The 26,101-nt window shown below is 42.1% G+C and overlaps 2 protein-coding genes across 3 annotated transcripts in view; both read left to right on the forward strand.

The window, feature by feature from the left end:
• Positions 1–23,715, forward strand: part of pard6b (par-6 partitioning defective 6 homolog beta (C. elegans)) — a 33,700-nt gene extending 9,985 nt beyond the window's left edge. Inside the window, exons 1-2 of one of the 2 annotated variants that reach the window (XR_011690781.1) lie at positions 5,761–15,323; positions 17,919–18,050. Coding sequence is in view for 1 of the 2 variants with exons in the window: in XM_071475605.1 (XP_071331706.1) it covers positions 17,919–18,850 (932 nt within the window). In the remaining variant the exon portion in view is untranslated. Of the gene's footprint in view, positions 1–5,760; positions 15,324–17,918 lie in introns of those variants that run through there. The other variant, XM_071475605.1, reaches the window with a different exon arrangement.
• A 576-nt stretch (positions 23,716–24,291) lies between these two features.
• arfgef2 (ADP-ribosylation factor guanine nucleotide-exchange factor 2 (brefeldin A-inhibited)) overlaps positions 24,292–26,101 on the forward strand; it is a 50,248-nt gene continuing 48,438 nt past the window's right edge. Inside the window, exon 1 of the mRNA XM_071475604.1 lies at positions 24,292–24,689. Coding sequence (XP_071331705.1) covers positions 24,515–24,689 — 175 coding nt within the window. The 5' untranslated portion in view covers positions 24,292–24,514. The remainder of the gene's footprint in view (positions 24,690–26,101) is intronic.

Below are 26,101 nucleotides of genomic sequence, written 5' to 3' on the forward strand. Positions count from 1 at the left end.
CTTAGTCTCATCTGTCCAAAGAATGCTGTTCCAGAACTGGGCTGGCTTCTTCAGGTGTTTTTTGGCAAAGTCAATTCTGGCCTTTCTATTTTTGAGGCTGATTAATGGTTTGCACCTTGGTGAATCCTTTGTATTTACTCTCATGAAGTCTTCTCTTTATGGTAGACTTAGATACTGATACACCTACTTCCTGGAGAGTGTTCTTCACTTGAGTGGATGTTGTGAAGGGGTTTTTCTTCACCATGGAAAGGATTCTGCGATCATCCACCACTGTTGTCTTCCGTGGACGTCCAGGCCTTTTTGAGTTCCCAAGCTCACCAGTGCACTCTTTTTTTCTCAGAATGTACCAAACTGTTGATTTGGCCACTCCTAACATTTCTGCTATCTCTCTGATGGATTTCTTCTTTTTTTCAGCCTCAGGATGGTCTGTTTCACCTCCATTGAGAGCTCCTTTGACCGCATGTTGTGTGTTCACAGCAACAGCTTCCAAATGCAAATGCCACACCTGGAATCAACTCCAGACCTTTTAACCGCTTAATTGATGACAGGTTAACAAGGGAAGAGCCCATGCAGCCTTGTTATTTATTTTTTATTTTTTTGCAGCCTTCTGAGTCAATTGTCCAATTACTTTTGGCAGCTATGTATTAAAGAGCTGTAATTCCTAAACCCTTGCTCCAATTTGGATGTGAATACTCTCAAATTACAGCTGAGAGTCTGCACTTTAAGCCCATATTGATTATATAATTGTATCCTGAATATGTTTTCGTAAACAGCTAAAATAACAAAACTTAAGATATTATATAATAATAATATTTCTGGGCCTAACTGTAACTGCCCCAAATATTCCAAGATTGATGTGATTGTTATTGCAGTTATTGCATTGTCATGTGCTTCACATATCATTGTGTATTTGTGCAAATGGTGGATTGCAAAAAGTTTTAGCAACTGTGCTGTTTGTGAAAATAATGTGATATTTTAGCCAGTCATGTAGGCCTATTGACTTCCATTTAAAAGAAATGTTGTTGCATTTCAGGTAAAGTCACTGATACTGTGAGGCATGCCCAGGTTTATATTTGATTGGATGTAGATAGATTTTACTGGCTTGACACCATGTTGGCCCCTTTCCTGTCATCCAGAACATCCAACATACAGAGTTTCCAGACTGTCATCTATGTGTAGCAATCAGCTTTCTCTCTCTGGGCGTGGGTTTGTTTGGTGACACAGTTTCAGTCCTGAATGGCTTGCAACTCTTCAACAGAAAGGTATGGAGAGGACCAGGAATGCTAGTATTTGCATATCCCAGCAGGGACTGCCTCAGTAAACAGTCACCAGTTCATGAGTCAGAAAAGGAAATGTACAGTGTGAAAGTACAACGCAGACAAAGTGTATCCACCCTGTAAACCAGGATAACAGCAATGTACTGAGTCTGTTAAGTAACAAAAGTGAGAGATGCTGTAGGTGTGTTGTGACAGAGATGTGGTGAGAATGTGACGGTCACACAGAGCCGCATGACACCAGGAAGAAAAAGATTTTGATGAAAGAGACGAAGCATAAAAAGTCAATTGGAGGATGTCACAAAATGTAAGGCAGGGGAGATTAATACCTTGGGTTTGAGATTACAAATAAAAATTTAAAAATTACAGCAAGACAGACAAAGTGCTGGCAGGTGTAATGGATACGTAAGATTTTACCCACAGAATGCAGGAGAGAGGTTTAGGAGCATGAGCTGAAAATCAGCTATCCCTGTTTTGGATCTCAAGTTTCCCAGAGAACACAAATAACCACCCAGGATGCTCTATGTAATGAGTAAGTGAATGATGGATTCATAGCACTCGAGGAGGAATGCATGGAGGAGGAACACATCTTAGGCCCAGTAAGAGAGGTGGAAGGATGGAAAGGGAGAGAGCGTAATCAGTATTAAATAGGGAGTAATGTATAAGGCATTGTTTAGGCAAGGCATATAATTAGAGAGAGAGAGAAACAGACAGAGAGAGATGGATAATGGAAATGGTATTAGTGAGGGAGGAATGCAGAGTGAGGCCCAAGCTGGGCAGGGTGGAAGAGAGAGAGATATAGAGAGAGGGAGGGAGGGAGGGAGGGGGAATTTTGGGTGGAATGTGTCCTAGCTCTGATCACGTCTGCTGTGTATATTAGACAGGACAGCAGGCCAGAGTAGACCCTTCGCTACAGAGCTTGGTTAGCCGACAACAGGTGTAGATGGACAAAGAAAGAGAGGGTGAACAGTTGAAAAAAGGTGAGAGAAAGAGCAGAGCCAGAGAACATTTAAGATGAGAGACCACACACTCTGGAGAGCTAAAACCTTACACTCTACCCTTTGAACCTGGCTGGATAAGACTTTTTCCAGGGTGCAGCAAGATGGAGGGTGGGTGGTAAAGGAGGAAGAAGAGATAGTGGTAGTCCAGGCTCTGTGTTATAGAGTCAGTATTTCTCAGCTTGGAGCTGGTTAGGGAAGATGAATGGATAGATAGAGGAAAGGAAATGGACTTTGTAAAAACACTCCCTGCTTGGGACTCAAATGCATGTCATAAATGTTAGTTGATATGTTGCTGTTGTTGGAGAAAATTTCAGACTCTCAGAAAGAGTTGAAACAAAGAACCTTTTAGTGCGTGTCACTGGTTTTGAGTGTGGTATAAGACCAAGGATGCTAGGTTTTTCTGAGCATCTAGATGGATGTGTTGTCATTTATTTGTATTAGAAATAAAAATCATGTTGGTTTCCACCCAGAAAATTATAATACATTAGAAAACATTCATAATCTGTGGTATCTTTTTTATTTTGTCTTGTAACCAGTATTTCTAGCCGATTTTTAATTAAACAGCATTCTTTCTGTCCATGTGCTACAGTGATACTGATATGAAGCATGATAAATGATATGCTTATCTGTGAGTTTCTATCAGCACTCCACTCCAGCATATTTACCCTCGCTAGCCGTGCACCAGTCAGCAGGCTCTGACATACGACTCCTACTCCAAACACTATTGCCTAACTACTGCCACTGTTTTTTACTTCACTCCTTATTCGTCCTACAGTGCCTATAAAAAGTATTCACCCCCTTGGATGTTTTCCCTTTTTATTGCTTTTATAAATGGAATCCTGGTCAATATAATTATAATAATAATCAAGAATTTACAAAAAAAACTTGTTAATATCAAAGTGAAAACAAGTTTCTACAAAGCAATGTCAATTAATTAAAAATATATAATGTAAAATAAGTGATTGCATAAATATTCACCCCCTTTAAAGTGACTGACCTAATTCAACAGAGGTCCAGCCAATTGGTGCTAGTGGCCCTGCAGTTAGTAAAATGGAGATCACCTGAGTGCAGTGAATGTGTCTCAAGTGATTGTAGTATAAAGACACCTGTGTCTGGAATGTCAAGTCACTGGTTAATCGTATTCCTGGCTAAAATTGCACCATGAAGACAAAAGAACACATCCAGAGTTAAAACAACAGTCACATGCCCATGTGTCCATTGAAAGGGTTATTGTTAGCTGCAATAGTTTTCTGTCCATATTGGCTTCCTAATTTCAATGAAAGTGTCAACCAAGGACATATTGTAATCTTTAAATGTCTCAGCAGTATAAGATTAATCAGGCAAATTTCAGCTAAGATCAGGATATGTTGACACTTAACCATATGTCAGGTGTTTTTCTTACAGCAGACATTTTGACTTGTCACAGTAGGAAAAGCACAGGTGTTACTAATAACAACAATGCTGGTTTCCTTGTTTTCAAGTGTCTAAGTCATAACAGTGTGGCAGTGAACCAGCGTACATAATACCAGGACTCTGAAACTGAAGCAGTTAAATGGAGTTCAATTGTCTTAATTTACACTTGTCTTCTGTGAAAAGGCCCAAATCTGATGGAAAAAGCTGTCCTATGTATCCATCTTTAATGCAGTGGCTTATTTTCTCAGTCTTTGAACGCTGTAGCTGCCATGAAGTCAAATTAGCAACAAGAAACTCGCCTCATTAGCCAGATCTAACCACAGTTGGCTGTGTTGTCGTCTAGGGTCAGATACTGAAGGCAGGACAGGGCCGGAAGTACAGAACCCCCCAACCTGTCCCCCTGCCCAAGTAAATTCTCTATTCAGATGCATGAGTGACAGGCTTGTGAGGCTAGACTTGGGTTCCCCCAGCCCATGTTGCTGTTCCTGCCTTGCTTCCTTTCCTCCATCTTCCCCAAAATCTAGTCACTTCTCCCTCTTCTCGTCCTGGAGGCTGCATATAGCGGGGCTGTGTAGAAGGCTTGGTTTATGAGACCCAGATCTAACTGCTATACCCCAGACTCAGCCTCCTTCATGTAACCTGGTACTGAAATCTACATCCCCAAGTAGCCTCAAAATGGCCACTGAAAGCTGGGTTTCCCCTACAGTACAGATTTTCTTTTTTTTTGTCTTTTTTTGATAAATGGCTCATGCCAGAATAATAAAGCAGGACTGATGAGTGTCTCTTTTTAATTATGGATTTATTAAGTAATTCCTCAAATTGGCATCTCAGCTACATATCAGGGCTTTGTCTTTGTCTTGGTTTGCCTCTGTGGGTCTCTACAGCATCTCCATCTCCAAGACACCTCACTCACATTGGGAGACTGTATAGTCTGTTTTCTTGCTGTCCCTATTTCCTCCGTTCCTCTCAGCACTCTCCCTTTGACCTCACTCCTTCCATTTCTTTCTTCCTCTCTTATCAGCAGCATTAAGGCACTTTTATCTGGGCTGTGCCAGGGAGGTATGCTCACCACACCAGGAATAGTAACCCTCCGGGAATTTACTCCTTTGAAAGTTTTTATCACCTCCTCCTCTTTTCCTCCCTCTCTCTCTCTCTTTCTCTCTCTCCTCTGTGTGTATTTGTATTATATTTCTGTCTCTCCTGCCTCTTTCACATCTTTTGTTTTACTCCACCCACTGTTTTTTTCTCAGCTGCACAACTTCACACACACACACACACACACACACACACACACACACACACACACACACACTTGTATTGCTCTGTGTCTGGAACACTGTGGCACCGGCTGTGTGGTGAATGTCCCGACTGAAACCTGACTGTTTCCAGAACACCACAACCTTCACATGCGTGTCTTTGTCTTTGTGTTTTTCTCACTATGACTCTGAGACGTGTTTTATGTTTGCTTCTGTAGACTGGTTTCATTGACAGCGATTGTTAAATGAGGTATTTTGCTTTCAGCATTTATGCATGTGTTCTGTGACCTTTTTCGTATTGTTTCATCTGTCTCTCTTTTCACGGTAGCTGTCCATACATAGACATAGTGGTATCAACAGTCGTGGTCAGTTGTTGTATCATACAATAAAGATTCTACCTTTGCATTGAACCTATCACTGTAGCTGTGAGTTAAAATGTAGAGGCAGTAGTATAACTTACAGTACTAGTGGTAGTGATCGTGGTACTACTATGTCACCACAGCTCTTTCCTGACTGTGTCACCTGGACACAGTATCAGGTTTTCAGTACCAGGAAGTGATGGATTGTTGTCATTGCTGTTATCAGGAGTCATTACATTACAAGGATAACCAGAGCCCTGTCATCCTGTATCATCATAACTGTAACACAGTTACAAGGGGGTGTAATGAGAGTGAGAGCAGGTGCAGGCATGAAAAGGCTGCAGCTCTACAGAAGAACACTTGTCCAGTACTTTTTCTATGTGTGTGTGTGTGTGTGTGTGTGTGTGTATATATATATATATATATATATATATATATATATATATATATATATATATAATTTTTTTATTTTTAGAGCATACAAAAATAATTGTGTAAAAATATTTTGGGATCAAGACAAATGGTTAGTCTCCACACATTCACTTATTCTAAGCCATTAACATTGTCTCTTTTAAAGCCAAAATCCAGAGTTTTCAGTATGATGCATCCAGAGTGTGTTAAGAATAGAACACTGAGGGAGATGTGTTCAACCAATTCACGCCAGCTCACAGAAGTGGTTTCCTCTCCTTAAGCAGGAGTGTCACAGTCTCTTCAGTGTCAGGACAGAGATGCATTAGTTGTTCGCCGTGCATGCTCGAAAATTAAGTTTTCTATTTAGGGTTAGTGAATAATGCCTGAACACTGATTCTGATACACTGCAGGTGCATCTTCTGTCATGGTTTTTGAGAAGAGTCCCTTTATCAAGGGCAACCAAGAGAACTAGTTTCAACGCAAAGATATCTTGACTTTTAGTATCAAACACAGATCAAAATGTACATTTTCCATGCAAGCAATAGCATCTTTTGTTCAAGTCTCACTGCTGGATAAACACTGCCATCATAATGATGTCATCAGGGTATTTTCTTAGATTGGACAAAACTCCTCCACAGCCACAGGAGACATTAAACAGCTGTTTTTCACAGGCTGTGTCTGTCCATGTCTAGTTAATTAACAGTTTGCTAAAGCCCCACTGTTACTCTGTATATAAAGCGTGTTTGAGGGGTGTTTTTTTTCTTCCCCCTTTCTAAACCCAAAAACAGACGAGCATAAGTGTGAGTATGTCCTCATAAAAAAGAAAAAAAAAAAGACACAAAACTAGCTGTCGATTTCCTGCTAGCCAGGAAATCGACAGCTGTCAGCTAGAAATTATATGCTTCTGTCTAAAATCAAGAGCCCAGTTATTCAGACATTACAAACTGATATGGTTGTTGAGTACACTAACAAGTTCTTTATTCATGTCTGCATTGATTTGTTAAAATTCAGTCTATAAATGTTAGAGGAGTACAGACAACAGCCTTGTGATAAATATTCTCTTAAATCTGAGCATTTTACAACTCTTCTATCTCCTTCCACCATAGTTGACTGCTGATTGTTTTAATTAATCATTAGCCAAACCAGCCACATACCTGTACGCTCTTTTGCTGCAGCACACCTAACTCATGCTTCATGTGTTGAGCACTTAGGGATTAAAAGTGGTGTTGTATATATGCTACACATTCAAAACCACACAACAGCAAGGACAAAAGAAAAAAACTGAATAGCCTAAATAAAGTTATGGACAATTTAGACTTACAACAATCATTAGACTCAGACATTTTGCAGTTTTAGCTATTAGCCAAACAGCTTCTTCAGTGGCTCATGTTGAGATGTCTCGGTCCCGTTGCCATGCTGAGGTCAGATTGTCTGGAGAAAATCTTGTAGTATTATTATTATTATTATTATTATTACTATTATTGAAATTAATAACCAACCCACATAGTTTCAAAGCATGGTAGCAAGTTGTTGGTCATTCAGTGGAACAGACCACAAATGGAATTTAATGAATAGACCACTGATAGTGCTCTAATATTCCCACAATGCAACAGAGGTCAAACCTTTGGTGTTTATATACATCTTCGTGTTTTATAACAGACACTGTATCTCTATCAAAAAGTGAGTTATGTTGTGCACAGGTAGGGGCAATTTGGTTATTGGCGTATAATATTAATGACTATCAGGGATAATCACCAATATATATATATAAATGTTAACTACAAGTAGTAACCTCAGGGCACCACCCTGTCACCAGGGACCAATGACCAAATTGATGGCTCAAAATACAGTCTCAGAAGGTTAATTGAAGGGTAAATTCAAACACCGACTGTTGTGAATCCAGCTGTTATCACAAATATAGTCACAACAATCACAGACAATGATGAGTTAAATTATAACAGGATTTATTGATAAGAGTAATAATTATTCAAATTAACATTACTTGATATTAAACCGATTATAATTCAACTATTACTAAAACAAACATTGGTTATGAACTAGATGCCTGTAAGTGGCCCTGAGGGACCATCACATTCCTCAACTATAACTCTTGTCAGCTCTGGACTTTCACATGCTGGAGATCGAGGGATGGTTTAGAAGTGGATGGTTGCCTCCTCTTATGGATTATTGCACTACAAGAGAAACCCTTGTATCAGTGATTGAGGGAATGTGTGTGTGTGTGTGTGTGTGTGTGTGTGCGCGTGCGTGCGTGCGCATGTGTGGGCACACATTGAGACATCCACCTGTACGCCCTTTCTGCTCCTTTTTATGGCTGTGTTTATGTGCATGGCAAGGCATTAGAAGGCACAGGAATAGAGCTTGGATGATCAAACTTGTGTTTCAGCATTTTGACCTCTCACACACATTCTTGTGAAGATGTTGTTGCTATGCTTCTCTTGTGGAGTTGGCCAGTAAGGTCAGGGTTGGCAAAGATATAGTAAATGTTATACACTAGACTCGTGCCTCATGGGAACTGAAATGCGAGACTGCCACTCTTTCCTGGGACAATTGATCCTTTGTTTTGGTTTTAGGGATGGAGAGGGAAGTAGTGGGTTACGTACCTGTCAGAACCTGACAGCTGGAGTCTTTATCAGCTAGCTGAATGAATGTTTTCCCAGATTACTTCCACACTCGATGTAAAAGGCAAAAAGTGCAGAAGTATTCAGTGTAAGATTGCCAGAGCTTTATTTATAGAGCACTTTCATCTAAAAACTGAGATTACAAAGTGCTGTAAAAAGACTGAAAAGTTTAGGCTATTTTCAGATGAAGTATGTTAAAAATAAAACCAGAAATAGACACAAACTTTAGCAAAAAAGAAATTGAAAGTCATGTTAATATTTAGCAGCTTATATTATGCTGGTTAAGTATTACAGAGTCAAGGTCCAGGTTTTCCCTCCCTCCATCTGAAGAGGTGATGTCAAAAAAAGTCTTTGAGTAGTTTTGCTGAGAGTTGAATCAGAAGATTGATGCCACTCTCATAACTGTGTTAAATATGGGGAAACAGCTAGCCTGGCTCTATACAAAGGTAACATCAATTAACATGTTATGTCTCATTTTTGTAATCTATGACAACATAACAGTTTGTGGAGGTAACAACAATCCTCCAGCAAGTCAGTATGCCCTGCCACAACGTAGTCACATATGTAACACCCTGTAAAACATCAACATGTCAGTTTACACATCTGTTTTGAATGCATTAATTGTGCAGATTCATTTACTTTTGGACAGAGCCAGGCCAGCTGTTTACCTCTGCTTCCGTCTTAGCCAACTGGTTCCTGGTTGAGCTTCATAATTTAAAGGTCCATGTAGGAGCCTTGGTCCTATTTAAGTTCATTAATACTTGGATAATAATTTAAGTTCATGTATTAAAATATATTTATGTTGATTGTGGTAAAAATCGAGCTATTTACATTATTTACAGTTAGATAATTCATACTGATAAATTCATTTGACTTAAAAATGTGTACGGATACTTACAGGGTTAAAAATCGCCTATAGAACCTTTAACGCGTATTGATCTGGGTGCATAGTTAACCTGAGCAGTCAGTCACGATAGGCGTCATGGAGTTGAGCCACACAGTTTTTTGACCTCGCTCGCTCTCTTTATTTTGTATTTCTTTCACTCCTTTTTTGTATGTATCGTCATGCTGGACTGTATGTTGCTTTATTTTATGAAGTAAATTATGGAAACTAACGAGAGGATCCTGTGGAGTTTTTTCTTTGAGTTCGAGGTGGATAAAGAGGGGGAGAGCGTCAAGCTCATGGCTTCATTGTTTAGGAAACTACATTAGTCAAAAAACTTGCTCTTCGCGGATTAATAGAATGCGGAACGGCCTGACTGGAAACGGAGGAAAGAAGAAGGAAATATGACGGTAACTTTTGGAAAACAAAGGCCACAAGCGGCAAGAGGCAGTGCGTAAGCCTGGCTACGGATTGTTAATTCGAGTCAATGGAGGACGGCATCGCCGGTCCACGTGAGTAAAAAAAAAAAACCAAAAAAGGATCGTCTTTCGGCTGAATGACGAAGTGGGACGCTGCGGTGCTTAAGCATTTTTATTGATTAAAAGTGGATTAAAAGAGGAAACATAAGCTTGTTATGGACAAACAAGACAGTGAAAAAAGGACAATAAAAATGACTGAGAGGGCTGTAGAAGACCACAAAGCTAGAAAGAGCCAGGCACGCAAGCACAAGTTCTCCCAGCTGACCAGCTTGACAAAGCATATTGAACAATTAATGGAAGATGATGCAAATGTTGATGTTGTAAAAAATAAGCTTAGTGTGGATTTCACTGGTTTGCAGTAGGAAGTCTGGGACCTTAATTCTGATCTGAAAAAATTAATGGATGAGAAGGAATTTATGCTTGACCAAAGAAACTGGTTTGATCCAAAGTATAAAGAAATGGATGACTTTTTCTGGAGATGTGAGGATTGGATGAAAGACGTTTTGAAACGTGCTGTGCAGGCTGAAGAGTGTGATAAACTTCTAACAGCTGCAGACAGTAGGTCTACATCAACAAAAGTGAGAACTAGACATGAAAGTAAAGCTGCATCACAATGTGGAAGCTGACTTTCGTCATCGTCTTCAGTCAGGTTAAAGGCAGAAATGGAGCGTGCATCATTAATGGCAAAGGCTGCAGCTTTACAAGAGAAGTTGGCTATAGAACAGGAAGAAGCAGACTGGCAGGCAGAGAAAAGATGCAGAGAGGCTCAACTGCAAGCTGAAGAAAAGCAGCGAGAAGCAGAGTTTGAGGCCAAACAAAAGAGGATCGAAGCTGCAATAAAGGCGAAAAAGGAATTGCATGCTATGCAAACAGCGCTGGCGGAGTCTGATGCTAAAATGGAGGTCATCAAGAAATATGAAAGCACACAAGAAGACTACAGCATTGATAAAGCTGATGATAAGGATGGTAAAACAGATACAAAACCCACTTTGCAACCACCACCAAGAACCACCTTACCAACACCTAAACAAAATGCTCCACCAGCAACACATCTTACGGCTGCATCTGCTCCAAAGACTGAAATTAAAGAGCCACAGGGGCCAGTGCTTGATGGGCTCTGCCAAGCTATTTCTCAACAAGCCAACGTCACAGAGTACCTTGTGAAGAGTCACAGAGTATCTCTACTACCTGATCTTACCATTGTAACCTTTAAAGGGGACCCCATGGAATACAAATTATTCATCCGAGCCATCGAACATGGAATTGAAGGCTGCACTGGTGACAATCGTGATCGTCTTCAATTTTTGCTACAGTATACAAGTGGACAACCACATGAGTTGGTCAATCCACATGGAGCCCTCAGCAGGATATACTAAAGCAAAACAGATGTTAAAGGAAATCTTTGGTGACGACTTCAAGATTGCGGAAGCTTACATAAATGAAGCTTTGGATTGGCCCACAATTGGGCCAGAAGATGGTGTAGCTCTCCAGTCTTTTGCATTGTTCCTCACGGGCTGCTCCAGTACTATGACAGATATTGAGTACATGGAAGACTTGGACAACACGGCTAACATAAAGGCACTGGCTAACAAACTTCCATACAAACTCAAGGAATCTTAGAGAAAGTCTGCTTGCGACCTGCAAGAAAGAACAAAGAAAAGAGTTAAGTTCAAGGATTTTGTTGACTTTGTGAACCATCAAGTGAAGTATCTCTTGCACCCGCTCTATGGAAACCTAAAAGAAACCACCATAAACACGAAAGACCCTGTGAGACAGAAACCGAAACCACAATACTCAGAGACATTCAAATCAAGGAAAGTCTTCACAACAGTTGTTGTGCCCCCTAAGATGGAAAACGAACAACAGGCAACATCAAAAACACAACCTGTCTCAGTGGATGGTTTCAGCAAACCTTGTGTTTATTGTAACGGAGAACAACACAGCCTTACAGTTTGCAGGAAATTCAAGAACAAGCAACACAAAGACAAGATTGGCTTCTTGAGGAGTAAAGGTCTGTGTTTCGCATGTTTAAAGCATGGTCATATTAGCGGCAGCTGCAAACAGAAGCTTCAATGTGAAGAATGCTCCAGACCGCATCCCACACCGTTGCACATCACCAACAAAGACTCAAGAGAAGAAACAGGAAAAGACAACTGTGAACAGCAATCGGTATCAAGCGCCTTTGTACAAACAGCTGAAGCATTTGGTGTTATTGGGGCCGGTAAAGATGATTGTGTTCTTTCAATCATTCCAGTGTGTGTCAAGTAACAAAAGGGAACCAAGACAGTGACAACATACGCGTTCTTGGATCCAGGTAGCTCAGCTACTTTCGCTACGGAGTCACTGATAAACCAACTGAACATGAATGGACGCAATGTGAGCATCTCACTGCGAACAATGGGGAATGAATCAATCGTGACCACACTCATTGTGACTGGACTGGAAATCAGCAGCTTGGACAGCAACCAGTTTGTGGAGCTTTCGGAGGTGTATTCACAGAAAGACATTCCTGTAACTAAGGACAATATTCCCCGTCAAGAGGATATTGACAGTTGGCCCCACCTGAAGGAGGTGAGAATTCCCACTATCCAAGCAGAAGTTGGATTGCTAATAGGAGCAAATGTTTCCAAGGCGATGGAACCGCTGCAAGTGGTCAACAGCGTGGATAATGGACCATACGCCATTAGGACGATATTAGGCTGGACAGTTAACGGACCACTCAGAGGTGGAAGCGACACAACGGAGACAAACACACGGACAGGGATTACTGCAAACAGAATCTCAATGGCTAAGCTTGAAGAACTCTGGCAGCTACAATTCAAGCAGGACTTTCCTGATGCTGGACAAGAGGAAGACATCGAGATGTCTAATGATGACCATCAGTTCATTAGCATGGTGTCACAATCTGCTACACTTAAAGACGGTCATTATAACTTTTGCCTTCCAGTGAAGAACAAAAATTTTTGCATGCCAAACAACAGGGCAGTTGCAGAGCAATGTGCATTGAACCTACGGAGGAGATTTTTGAAAGATGTCAAGTTTTACGGCGAATATGTCACGTTCATGGATGACCTGCTCAAGAAAGGTTACGCAATGAAGCTTGATGGTGATGAGTGCAAGGTGGGAACTACGAGATGGATCTCGTCGAACACAAGATGTTAGTTCACATCTTCGGTGCTACATCTTCACCAAGTGTTGCAACTTTTGCGCTTCAGCAGTGCGCAAAAGCAGACGATGTTGGACAAGAGACGGCGAGAACTGTCAAGAAAAATTTCTACGTAGACGACTGTCTTAAGTCGACTTCTGCTGAAAATACAGCCATTACTCTGTGCGCTGAGTTGAGGAGCATGTTGGCAAAAGGAGGATTCCGGCTAACAAAATGGTCAAGCAACAGCAGGAAGCTTCTTAACTCTATCCCAGAAAAGGAAAGAGCACAAGGGTTTCAAGATTTGGACTTGGATGAGGACAATCTGCCAATGGAGAGAGCATTGGGCATCCAGTGGTGTGCCGAATCAGATCAGTTTAGGTTCAAGATCAACCTCAAGGATCGACCACACACTAGGAGAGGCCTGCTTTCCCTGGTCAGTTCCATTTTTGACCCGCTGGGCTTTCTCGCTCCAATAATATTACCCGCCAAAAGAATCCTGCAGGATTTATGTTGGAGGAAGTACAGCTGGGACGAAGAACTACCAGACACGGTGGTCAAGAGCTGGAATAAGTGGATTTCAAGTCTGCCACAGCTTGAGAAATTTGGAGTGGACAGATGTGCCAAGTCTAAGCAGTTTGGCACTCCAGTCTTCGCACAGCTTCATCACTTTGCTGACGCGAGTGAAGATGCCTATGGAACAACAAGCTACTTACTGCTGCACTTTTCGGCTGGTGAAGCTCAATCCACTTTGATCCTGGCAAAGTCTCCAACTATTCCGAGGACGGAATTGACTGCGGCCACAGTTGCTATAAAGATGGACAAGCTTTTGAGGAAAGAGCTTGAGCTGGAGCTTCAAGAATCAATCTTTTGGACCGATAGCACGACTGTGCTAAAGTACTTGAACAGTGAGAGCACCAGATTCAAGATGTTCGTTGCAAATAGGGTTTCAGCAATCCTGGATCACTCTCGGACATCTCAGTGGAGATATATCAACACCACGCTGAATCCCGCCGATCTGGTCTCAAGAGGACAGACCGTGGAAGCATTTTTGAAAAATGAGAGCTGGATTTCAGGACCAAGTTTCTTGCTCAGCTCACAAGACCAGTGGCCTAAAAATCCAGATCCTGACATGCTGGATATCGACGACCCAGAGGTCAAAAGAGTGACTCAAGTGCATGTCATTCAGACACAAGAGCCCAAAGAGCTCATGGACCAGTGGATGAACCACTACTCTTCCTGGAAAGCGTTGAAGCGTGCTGTAGCCTGGTTTCTAAAGCTCAAGGATTTGCTGAAAGAGCTGAAAGAAAAGAGAAAGGAGCTGAACGCACTTTGTGGAGAAAGCAGGATGACTGAATTCAAGAAAGCTGTCAGAGGAAAGCATCTGACTTGTGATGACTTAACCAAAGCAGAAACAAATATTGTGAAGTACTGTCAGAAGCAAAGTTTCAAAGAAGATTTGGTCATGCTAGAGGAGCATCAAAGAGTAAAGAAAAGTAGCTCACTCTTTAAGTTAAATCCAGTACTTCAAGATGGACTTATGAGAATTGGCGGTAGGTTGAGCCGCGCGGCAATGCCTGATGACTCTAAGCAGCAAGCCATCTCGCCTAAGGATCACACATCACAAAGCTCGTGCTGAGACACATTCATGACATTACAGCTCACACCGGAAGGAATCACATGTTGGCTCACCTGCGTCAAAGATTCTGGATCCCTGGAGCCAGTGGAGCCATCAGAAGGTTCCTGTCCAAGTGTGTCGTTTGTAAAAGACTACATGGAGCTACTGGCAAGCAACTCATGGCAGATCTGCCAGCATGCAGGGTCCTGCCAGATGATCCTCCTTTTACAAGAGTCGGCATCGATTACTTCGGTCCCTTCCTAGTAAAAAGGGGAAGAGTGCAAGTAAAGAGATATGGCGTTATCTTCACGTGTCTTGCTATACGAGCTGTGCACCTGGAAGTTGCATCTTCGCTCGACACAGATGTATGTCTCAATGCAATCAGAAGATTCCGTGCCAGAAGAGGACAAGTCAGAGAGATGTATTCAGATAATGGAACCAACTTTCAGTCAGCTGACAGCGAGATGAGGAAGTCGATCAAAGAGTGGAACACCAACAAGATCGAGAAACACTTGCAACAGAGAGGTGTTCAGTGGCATTTCAACCCGCCAGCAGGTTCCCACCACGGAGGAAGCGGCTTATCCGTTCAGTGAGGAAAATCCTGAACATCACAGTGAAGGAGCAACTTTTGGATGAAGAAGGTCTCCATACCTTACTTTGTGAAGCTGAGGCGGTCATAAACAGCAGGCCCATCACAAAGGCATCATCAGACCTCAACGATTTAGAGGCCCTCACACCCATTCACTTCTTGTTGTTCAAGGTCAAGCCCGAGTTACCACCAGGGATATTTCATAAGGACGAGCAATACGTCAGTCGCAGATGGAGACAGTCCATATAGTATAAAGGTGTGTTTACATGTGTTTTTTTTATTATAAAGCAGGTCTAGGTTCTAGACTGTGAAAGTATCAAAGTGCTCAGTCCACAGAGCCTGTATTCAGAAACTTAGCCTTAAAATGAGCCATCCGGACTTCTGTAACAAAGCAGTCACCAAGCCAATCAGAAGAGATGCTCAGAGCCTCTCACTGACCTGTTGTTGCCAGAGCTCCAGAGAGAACCCTTAGAGAGGAGATGTAGCACTACACTGAGATGATTTTTGGTTCTTAAAATCACAAATATATCTTATGGATATCAACAACTAAAATAAAAAAAATGGAAAAGTTAAAATATGGGACCAACACCACCACCAACCATACACAGGTTGGTTCTTTGAAACAAGCGTTTATTGCTTTGGCACATCTCGCTTCTACTTCTTCATGTCAGAATCAGAATCAGTTTTATTGCCAAGTATGTTTCCACATACAAGGAATTTGTTTTGGTGATTGGTGTAATTGGAGGTTCTTGGAGGTTCTTGTAAACAACAGGTTTACACAGTTTTAGTTTCTGCCTGTATGTGGGAATCAGGTGGACCATGACATGGTCAGAGTGGCCCAGTGCAGCCCGGGGGACGGCGTGATAAGCACCACTGATTGTGGGGTAACAGTGGTCCAGAGTGTTCCCCTCTCTGGTCGGGCAATTAACAAACTGTCTGTATTTGGGCAGTTCGTGGTTGAGGTTACATTTGTTAAAGTCACCAAGGACAATAGCTAAGGAGTCCGGGTTGGTCCGCTCCACACACAGTATCTGGTCAGCGAGTGCCCCCTGTGCCTCCTGCACGTTGGCCTGTGGTGGGAGGTAAACACTGACCAGGATGAATGAAGTGAACTCACGGGGGGAGTAGAAGGGCCTGCAGTTTATGATGAAAGTTTCCAGGTCAGGAGAACAGTGCTGCAGGATTACTGAAGAAAAGTCTCTGTTCTTCTGCACCAGTAACTGAAGTTCATCCAGCTTGTTGGGTAGTGAACGCACATTGGAGAGAAAGATACCTGGGAGCAGTGTGCGAAGTCCGCGCCGGCGGAGACGCGCAAGTGCACCGGCACATTTTCCTCTCCTCCGGCATTTCACTGCGAGAGTAACGGTCAGTGCACCTCTGACCAAAATGTCCAATAATTCCACAGGTGAGTCGAGAAAGATGGAAAAAATCCTCTGGAGTTGTTTCTCTGATGTTAATGAGCTCTTCTCTGGTGAAAGAGCTCCGGAAACCAAAGCAGAAAACTGAATTTACAAAGAAAATAAGGCAAAAAAGTGCACACCAACACACCGAGGCAGCCATCCGCGGCGCCATGGCAACTGGAATCTTATTACATTTTACCTGTAACAAATGAATTTACTCACTATACTATGTTACCTTATGAAATACATGAAATTGTGAAATGCACTATGAATTAAATACGCATCATAAACTTAGAGCATTTATGCAACAGCACTTACGAGTCTTTCAAATTTGTTTGTTAAGAGCCATACTTTTTGTCCTTTATTTAGGTGTAATGTCATAGTTGGATCCAGCTCAGTAGAGGAGTCAGTTGAGGACTCATGGACAATTTATGACGCCATTAAATAAACACCCCCCTGTGCACCATGTGCACCTGCAAGGCTGTATGTGGCATATGTAGGCTAACTTGTAGGTGGCAGCGTGTCAAAGAGTGTGGATGAATGAATGCGAGCTGGACTGTTTGGCTGACTCCACTCTGTCTCCATCCCCATACATCCGTAACCTTGGTGTCATCTTTGATTGCAATCTCTACTTCACTCACCACATCAATCAGATCACCAGAACTGCCTTCTTCCACTTAAAAAACATTTCTCGTCTCAGTCCATTACTCTCCTTCACTGCTGCTGAAATTTTGATCCATGCTTTCAACACATCCAGAAATGACTACTACAATAGCATTCTCTATGGCACATCATCCAAAGTCCTTAATAAACTCCACTACATTCAGAACTCTGCTGCTCACCCACTCCCGCACTCATGACCACATCACCTCTGTCCTCCAGAAACTCCACTGGCTTCCTGTCCAGCGTCAGATCCACTTCAAAGTCCTTCTCTTCACCTACAAAGCCCTCCATAACCAGGCCCCCTCTTACCTCACTGAATTGCTTCCTCACCACACTCCTTCCACCACACCAAGCACCGAGCTTTCTTAATTGCTGCCCCCTCCTTCTGGAACAGTCTTCCACAAAACATCTGGGACTGCACCAATCTGGCCATGTTCAAATCATAACTCAAAACTTATTAATTATTATTATTATTATTATTATGACTTAAGGGGACTTCTGGGGAACAGCTTCTTGTGTGTGTTCAGCATAGGCACCCTGCAGTAATACCTCAGGTTCAGAGCTGCTTTATTGCAAAGCATTATTAATTCTTCCGAAACTACATGATGCAACAGACTGTCAGCCCGAATAATGACCTGATGTGTAACGAGCCCAGAATAATGTTAATGGAAAATTTACCAGCTTTTGTTAACATCCTCTTTGTTTCTCTCCTCTTCTTCTTTCTGCCATTGTTTCCCCTTTTTGTTTTCTTCTTCTCTTTCTCTAATTCCTTTGTCTTTATTTTGCAGAGGAAGCTGATTACACAACGTTTGGCACTGACTCGCTGACGAGGAAGAAAAACACAGTGCTTTCTGCAGTTCTTCTGAGGCCTGACACCAACAGGAAAAAACCACCGGTCATCATCAGCCTCCCTAAGGACTTTCGGCCGGTTTCCTCCATCATTGATGTGGACATCCTCCCAGAGACGCACCGACGTGTTCGCCTGTACAAGCATGGCCAGGAAAAACCATTGGGCTTCTACATCCGCGATGGATCCAGCGTACGGGTTACTCCACAGGGCCTGGAGAAGGTCCCAGGGATATTCATCTCTCGCATGGTGCCTGGCGGGCTGGCAGAGAGCACCGGCCTGCTTGCAGTTAACGATGAGGTGCTGGAGGTGAATGGTATCGAGGTGGCTGGGAAGTCTCTGGATCAGGTGACAGACATGATGATCGCCAACAGCCACAACCTCATCATCACCGTCAAACCTGCCAACCAGCGGAACAATGTTGTCCGCAGTGGAGGAGGAGGTGTGGCATCTGGCAGCTCGGGAAGTTCGTCAGACAGCGGTGCCAACTACTATGGCTACTCATCACACAGTGAGGTGGGCGCCACGGCCTCCATGCCATCGCACATCATCCAGAACTTCCCAGTCGGGGAGCTAGAGAGCGACGAGGATGACGAGGACTTAGTGATTGAGGCAGGAGACGAGGCCGAGCCAATCAGACGTGCCCCTGCCAACTACAGCATGCCCTTGCTGCCTCGATACGAGCCGCACCTCAACCTCCGCACTACCACCACCTCTGCCTCCACCCATTCCATCAATGCCAACGGGACCCTGCCAGCCAGCGGCAGCAGTGGATCACTAAGCTACGCCAATGCCACTTCATCCACGCCATCGCCAGACAGAGCAATAGAAAGGCGGTGTCTGGAGGAAGATGGCACAGTTATAACTCTGTAGACTTGGCATTCACACACTAAAAACTGGAAGCCATAGAGAAACAAACACTCAAATACTTCCACGCACACTGGGGGGAATCATGGACTGGCAAACTAACACAGGAAGTGACTGGACCTGATGCGTGTCTATATGAAATCTTAACATGACGCTGACACCTAAATGTTTGTATATGCTAACATTTATACATCAAACACTGCCTGCACCCCATTCCTTGCTCCTCTACATGCCAGTCACGATGTATGTGTGCCATAGTGGTGACCTCCCTCCTGAGTGCTACACACACTATGTTTCTACTAGAGGGCAGAGATAAGACGCTCCATCCTCCCCCATTTCCTCTCATCAGTCCTATGAATAGATGAAGGTGGATGTAATCATCAGAAACATACAGTGAAGCAGGATTTCATTCAAGCATTTGTTGACAATCTGTGCTATTTTTTATTTTTTTTTGCCTTGTCCCCAAACACCCCCACCTTTGCATCACAGTAGGAAAACCTGCCTTCCACGCTCCTTTCCCCAGTTGACTGCAGCATGTGATGGGTGAACCACTGTGGTTCTTCCCACAGAATTCAGTACCACCATATTTGATCACAAGCAGAGATTTGCAAAAGAACTGTAGTTGTTATTAGAGGGCAAACCACTTAAAAAAACAAGTCTGGGCCCTTTGTGTTGGCTCAGATGCTTTTAACCACTGTACTGTTTTTCCTCTCTTTACCTACTGTTTTTTTGACTGACTAAAGGTTATGATTTTTAATAATTCTTGGGAGCAACTTATATTTTGCAGACTCCTTTACCGTTAGGCTTGTGTTTTATATTATGTGAATATTTTATTTGTGTTTCTTTACTTACAACCCTGTTTCCAAAAAAGTTGGGACACTGCGTAAAATGTACATAAGAACAGAATGCGATTATGTGCAAATGATGTAAACCCATATTTAATTGAAAATAGAACAAAGACAACATATCATGTTGAAATTTTAAGTCAGTAAGATGATTAGGTATAAAAAGAACCTCCCAGAGAGGCAGCGTCTCTGTGCAGTGAAGATGGGAGAGGTTCACCACTCTGAAAGACTGCGTGGGCAAATAGTGCAACAATTGAAGAATAATGTTCCTCATCGTAAAATTTAAAAGAATTTGGGAATTTCAGCATCTACAGTGCATAATATCAAAAGATTCAGAGAATCCAAAGAAATCTCTGTGTGCAAGGGACAAAGCTGAAAACCAATATTGTATGGCCATGATCTTCAGGTCCTCAGGTGGCACTGCATTAAAAACAGACATGATTCTAGAGTGAAAATAACTGCATGGGCTTGGGAACACCTCTGAAAACCATTGTGAACATAGTTTGTTGCTCATCCGCATAGGATGAAGCAGGTTGAAACTCTACCTTGCAGGTTGAAACTACCATGCAAAGAAGAAACCATATCTAAACATGATCAAGAAACATTGCTGAGGTCTCTGGGCCCGAACTCATTTAAGATGGTCTGAGGTGAAATGGAAAACTGTCCTGTGGTCTGACGAATCCAAATTTCAAATTCCTTTTGGAAATCATGGATGCCACATCCTTCGGGCTACAGAGGAGAGGGGGCATCCAGCTTGTTATCTGCACACAGTTCAAAAGCCTGCATCCATGATGGTATGGGGTGCATTAGTACCCATGGTTTCGGTTAGGGATGCACCGAAATGAAAATTCTCGGCCGAAACCGAAAACGAAAAATGAGGAAACCGAAACACTGAAAGAAATGATTATGTCAATTATATTTTCAGGTGATAAATTAAACCCGATGTGGAGAAACTCTTTGCAGATGCACCCCCTCTTGAAATTTCAGCATTGCATGTTTTGCAAATCGCTATTCGTGGGTCTTTCTCTGAGATAGTGAAATAAGTCCACACCGCAGATACGCTGGCTCTTATCCCGTTTCCCGCGTGCTGCTGGCTGCGCTGTTTGCTCGCGATCACGTTTCCCGTGTGCTGGATGCGCTGTCTGCCGCGTGATCACAAGTTTTGGCCATGTTGTTTTGGTGATTTAGGTCTTTCGGCCGAAAACCGAAAATGCACTTTTGGGTCATTTTCGGCTGAATTTTCGGTGCATCCCTAGTTTCGGTAGCTTGCACATCTGGGACGGCACCATTAATGCTAAACGGTATATACAGGTTTTGGAGCAACATATGCTGCCATCCAGACGAAGCGTCTTTTTCAGAGAAGGCCTTACATATTTCAGCAAGACAATCCCAAACCGCATTCTGTGCGTTGTAATACGCTGTAGTGGAGTCCGGATGTTAAACTGGCCTGCCTGCAGTCCAGACCTGTCACCCATTGAAAACATTTGCACATCATGAAACGAAAAAAATGACAAAAGAGACCCCGAACTGTTGAGTAGTTTTAATCCTATATCAGGTTAGAATGGGACCACATTTCACTTTCAGAATTCCAGTAACTGATCTCCTGAGTTCCCAAACATTAAAGAGGAGGTGATGCAACACAGTGGTAAACATGGCCCTGTCCCAACTTTTTTGAAACATGTTGCTGTCATCAAATTCAAATTGAGCATATATTTTTCATAAAACAATGCAATTTCTCAGTTTCAATATTTGATATGTTGTCTGTGTTCTACTTTCACTTAAATATAGGTTTACACGACTTGCACATCATCGCATCCTGTTTTTATTTACGTTTTACACAGCGTCCCAACTTTTTTGGAAATGGGGTTGTACAATGCTTGTATCTCACAGGTGACTGCATGATCATATTTCATCTGACCAAGTGGAGGTTGTGAGCCAGTCCATGATATTGTTCATACCTGGGAATGGGACATTTTAATTTCCTTCATGTTGTCCTCCCTCTCCTTTCCATGACAAGGGCTATTTCCCCTGCTGCATGTATACGAATGAGAAAATGTAAATGTGATTTAATTTTTGTTTGTTTGTCCTCTGCCTCTCCATTCTTTCTGGACCACAACTCAATACATCTAATCTCAGTGCTGTGCAGTATACTCACCTCTGTTGTTTTCATGCCAGTTCATGACTTTACTTGGATGTGTCCTGAGACATTCACATATGAAAAGTGTTCTCTCTAGGATTTCTGCACCATTTCCTTTTTGTTCAGTTAGTGACACACTATGAAAAAATGTAACACAGCAACTGTATTCACAGTATGTTCTCAATATTGACTTTGGGCCTAAATGGTACATCAGTAGCTGGACTGTAACACTATAAGCAAATACTACAACAGGAATGAGTTGAAATGAGTGCTACATACAGTGACAATAGAGGAACTGCCTGTATCTCAAAATAAACCTGGTCAGATTGTGTCATATTGAAACAAACCCACGTGCAGGTACACTGGATGCAAACTGATTCACTTTGTGTATTTGTTAAAGGTGAGGCAGCTCTGCTCACAGCATGTCTTGGTCCTGAGCTGCATTTGGCATTTCAGTTGGAGCTGTTGCTTTCATGAAAAATTTCTAACAAGGCTGTAATGACCTCCCTCTTACAGATTTGACCCAAGTTTAAAATTCTTCATAATTTATTGTTTTTCTTTAAAGGTGCAGTTGGAAACATTTTAGACACCATGTTTAAAAATTCCTGTGCTCTTTGAGGCAAATTTGTGATTTTGGGCTGTATGAATACAACTTACTTGATGACTTATAGAATTTTTGGTAGTGAAGTTAAACTGAACTCACTCAACAAATTTTCATAGTGCAGCTTTAAATTGTATTTGTGGGATATTTTTGCACTTAGCTCCAATTGATCTGCTGATGAAATCGCTCAAAAAAAGTGTGTTCCTAATCACATCCACAGAAAGAAGTATTTCTGTCCAGTTTTTGTTCCTGTTGGGGGAGTGGATTCATAGATGGCACTAAAGTAAAATATCCATTACTGTTATATACTGCTGTTAACTGCCTCTGAAGTGAGAGCAGATTGTCTATTCTTTCTTTTATTGATTATTAGCATTTGCTCTCCTGTTAAAAATTCTAACATTGACTTTAGCTTGGATTTTTTTCTCACTAACTCGAACTCTCTCACACACACACAAGACTTTTCAGTAATGTTTATTAGTTTAATCTGAGTCAATGTGCAGTAGTACACTCAAGCCTATCAGGCAGCGAACATCTATGACTGGAAACTAACACCCAGATCAAGTATGTGCATCTTCTGTTTTTCAAGCTAATATGTACAAGATACTGTCTTTTTAGCCTTTTCTAGTGCAGCTGTTGATGGTGAGATTCTGTCTTCTTTATTTCCTTACATTAAACACAGTGATGAATGGTACTCTGAATGGAAATTTTTTTAGAAATAAATGTTAATTTATTTTCTTTATCTCTAACTTTACTACAGGACACTGGGATTGTAACCACAGCAACATTTTATTTATTCCTTAATCATATGTCTGTCTTTCTTTGTACACATTTTATGACTTTATTTTTTATAACTTTTTAATATGTTTTTGTTTATTGATGATTGTTGTTTTGATCATAAATCTCATGGTACAGTAGATATTATTGCCCATTAGTAGGTGACAGGAGAACCTATACAAGACATGACACTATTATTTTTTTCCATACTGTGAATAGCATTATTTTGTGTGAGAAAAACTGTTGTATTAGCACAGAATGGACTATATGTTTTGAGTTTTTTTTTCTTTTTAAATGATTAAGCAATGATTTTTGCTTGCTAGATAAATTCTATGGTATAGATTTGTAATGAAGATTGTCAGTATTTTCATATCAATGCTATATATGATGTACATTTTTATCACATTTAATTACAAATGTTTTAAGATTCAACTGGAGATGTATGAATAAATAGATGTGCACCTATAACTTCTGATTGAAGGAGGTGGATAAAATAAACTAATATGTAGCAATCTTCACTGTTCTGGGTGAGTGTGTTGAGACAGGTGTGGTATTACTGTACCCGTCCTTCGGCAGCACTTTAAGTATCTCTAGTACAGTGGTTCCCAAAGAAGGATCCAGGGACCTCTGGGGGTCCATGAGGGGGATCCCAACAAAAAGGGGCATCATTTGTTTTGACTATAATTACATCCATAAGTATCACAATGACAAAGTATGTGGCTATTTTGGTCATAGGTTTAAATGCTTTCTGTAATAAAACATCTAAAAGCAATAACTTAATCACATGACGACCCTGGGTCAAAACCTGATTAGATGGGGGACCATGGGACAAAACCTGATCAGATTAAACCCCTTCTTATTTGTGTCATTTTAGGGTTATTAATCTGAAAAAGTTTGAGAATCTGTGGTACTGTCATCCATAGTGGTGTTTTACCGCCGCCTGCAGGACATTTCAGAAACAGCGTTTCTGTTTTTTTAGGAGCGCTTGATCTGTTGCCCAACTCGTTGGTAAGGTTGAAACACTCAAAGCATATGTTGGTTAATCAGGCACGTTTTACAACGTGAATTAACTCTGTCTATTTGACCCTATTCCGGTAGTAACCTGCTCCTCAGGGTACCGTGGTCAAGACCCGGACAGCTGAGAATCACGTGACATGACGTGTAACCAGCATGGCGGCGCTGAGCTGAGATAGCAACTCCTCTGGACTGACACCGATAGCCTGGCTTTCGTTAGCTTTTTCTCGTCACCTGCCTATTCGCAGGGCCAGGCCGAAGATGACGGCCTGAGAGAGGAACGGTAACCAAACTGAGAGATGCAGCAACAACAGCAGCGACCACCGCAGCAGCAGCACTACTCGCAGTCCAAGGCAGAAAACAGTAAAACGAAGAGCATGTTTCTGTCCAGAGCGCTGGAGAAAATCCTCTCGGATAAGGAGGTGAGGAGGAACCAGCACAGCCAGCTGCGCAAAGCCTGTCAGGTGGCGCTCGGTAAGTGAGTTTGTTTTGAATGTTGGTTTGCTGAACCCGGTTTTTTATCTGGGGCTTGACGGAAACAATTGGGTCGTGTCTGGTTTGTTTGGGAAACAGGACAGAGCTACCCAGCTAGCTAACGATAATGTTAGCAGCTAAATGGCCTCCATCGTCTGTTCAGCTGTCCGCTGACGTTAACAGGTAGCATTTGCTAAATGTGTTCTGGCATCGCTCACACCTTGATATTACAAAACGCCAACATCCTGCCCCTAAAATACCATTATCACTGCCAACGTCGGCAAGTACACAAGCTACTTAACTTGGTAGCTGTCGTTGGCTAGCTAGTTTGTTAGGGCTATGTTAGCCAGCTAAACAGACCAATCCCTGTGTTGTACGTAGCACTGTCACCCAGCCAGACAGCCCGGTCTGCTCTGCACCCGGACACACAGGCTATCTAACTCCATGATACTCTGACGCCCTCCACATCGTCCCGGATAGTGTTACACACAACATCCTCTCCACCTCATTGTGGTATTGCTGTTCATATTTCAGCTCAAATTGCCCTGCCCATTTGTACGCACTCATCTCCTTGTCGTATTGCTGTATGTTGCCATCTTTAGGGGTGACAGCTGTAAATTGGGTGTTCAGTAGCATGTATTGTTATTCTAGTCTTAAAACACTTGTCCGACAGTGGTCTGATACCTGTTCAGTTACATATAGTAGTAGTGAGGGTGACGTTTTTTGCCAAGTGCCTCTCCCAGTCTTAATGCAGGTGACTGAGAAATTGAGAGTTGTGCTTGCTTCATTATTAAGGCACAGTTGTTAAGGTTTTAAACCACAGGACCGACTGCAAAGAAATAACGGTCACTGAGAGGTGGGCAAACAGGTCGGTATATTTGAGCTGCTCTGTTTGCTCTCTGTCAGCCAGGGACACTCTCTCATTTTCATGATACCAGTAGAACACAACACTGCTTTTCCACTCCTCACACTACTAATGTAGATTACTTTGTGATTATTTCATTGTCATACAGACTGGCTGTCTGGTAAACTCCACGTAAGCTTCAGGCAGTGCCACAAACTTGTGGTAAAAAGTTGCCATGCTGTGGGTTGCAGGCCTTTTCATGATTTATCAGGCATACAGTAGAAAGTTTTTTTTCAGTGAATGCCTTTCTGTGTTTAGGTCCAGTGCTAATTTATACACAGTGGAGAGAAGAACTGGATTCACAATTTTATTATATTAAATGTCTGGTCATACTGTCCTGATAGTTACTTAAACATATCATCACAAGCTAATTTCCTCTGTGTAGCCCTGTGATATGAGTAGTATATGAAAGTTGTGTCTCGTAGTATTCGTTACCACCACTCACATCTGGCTGAACACACACTAACTGTTACTCCCCGTGCTAAGCTTTTGCACCGGGTAGCTAGGA

Source organism: Trachinotus anak, unplaced genomic scaffold (assembly GCF_046630095.1).
Source record: "Trachinotus anak isolate AG129_WGS33_773 ecotype Australia unplaced genomic scaffold, CSIRO_AGI_Tana_v1 ptg000004l, whole genome shotgun sequence".
NCBI lineage: Eukaryota > Metazoa > Chordata > Actinopteri > Carangiformes > Carangidae > Trachinotus > Trachinotus anak.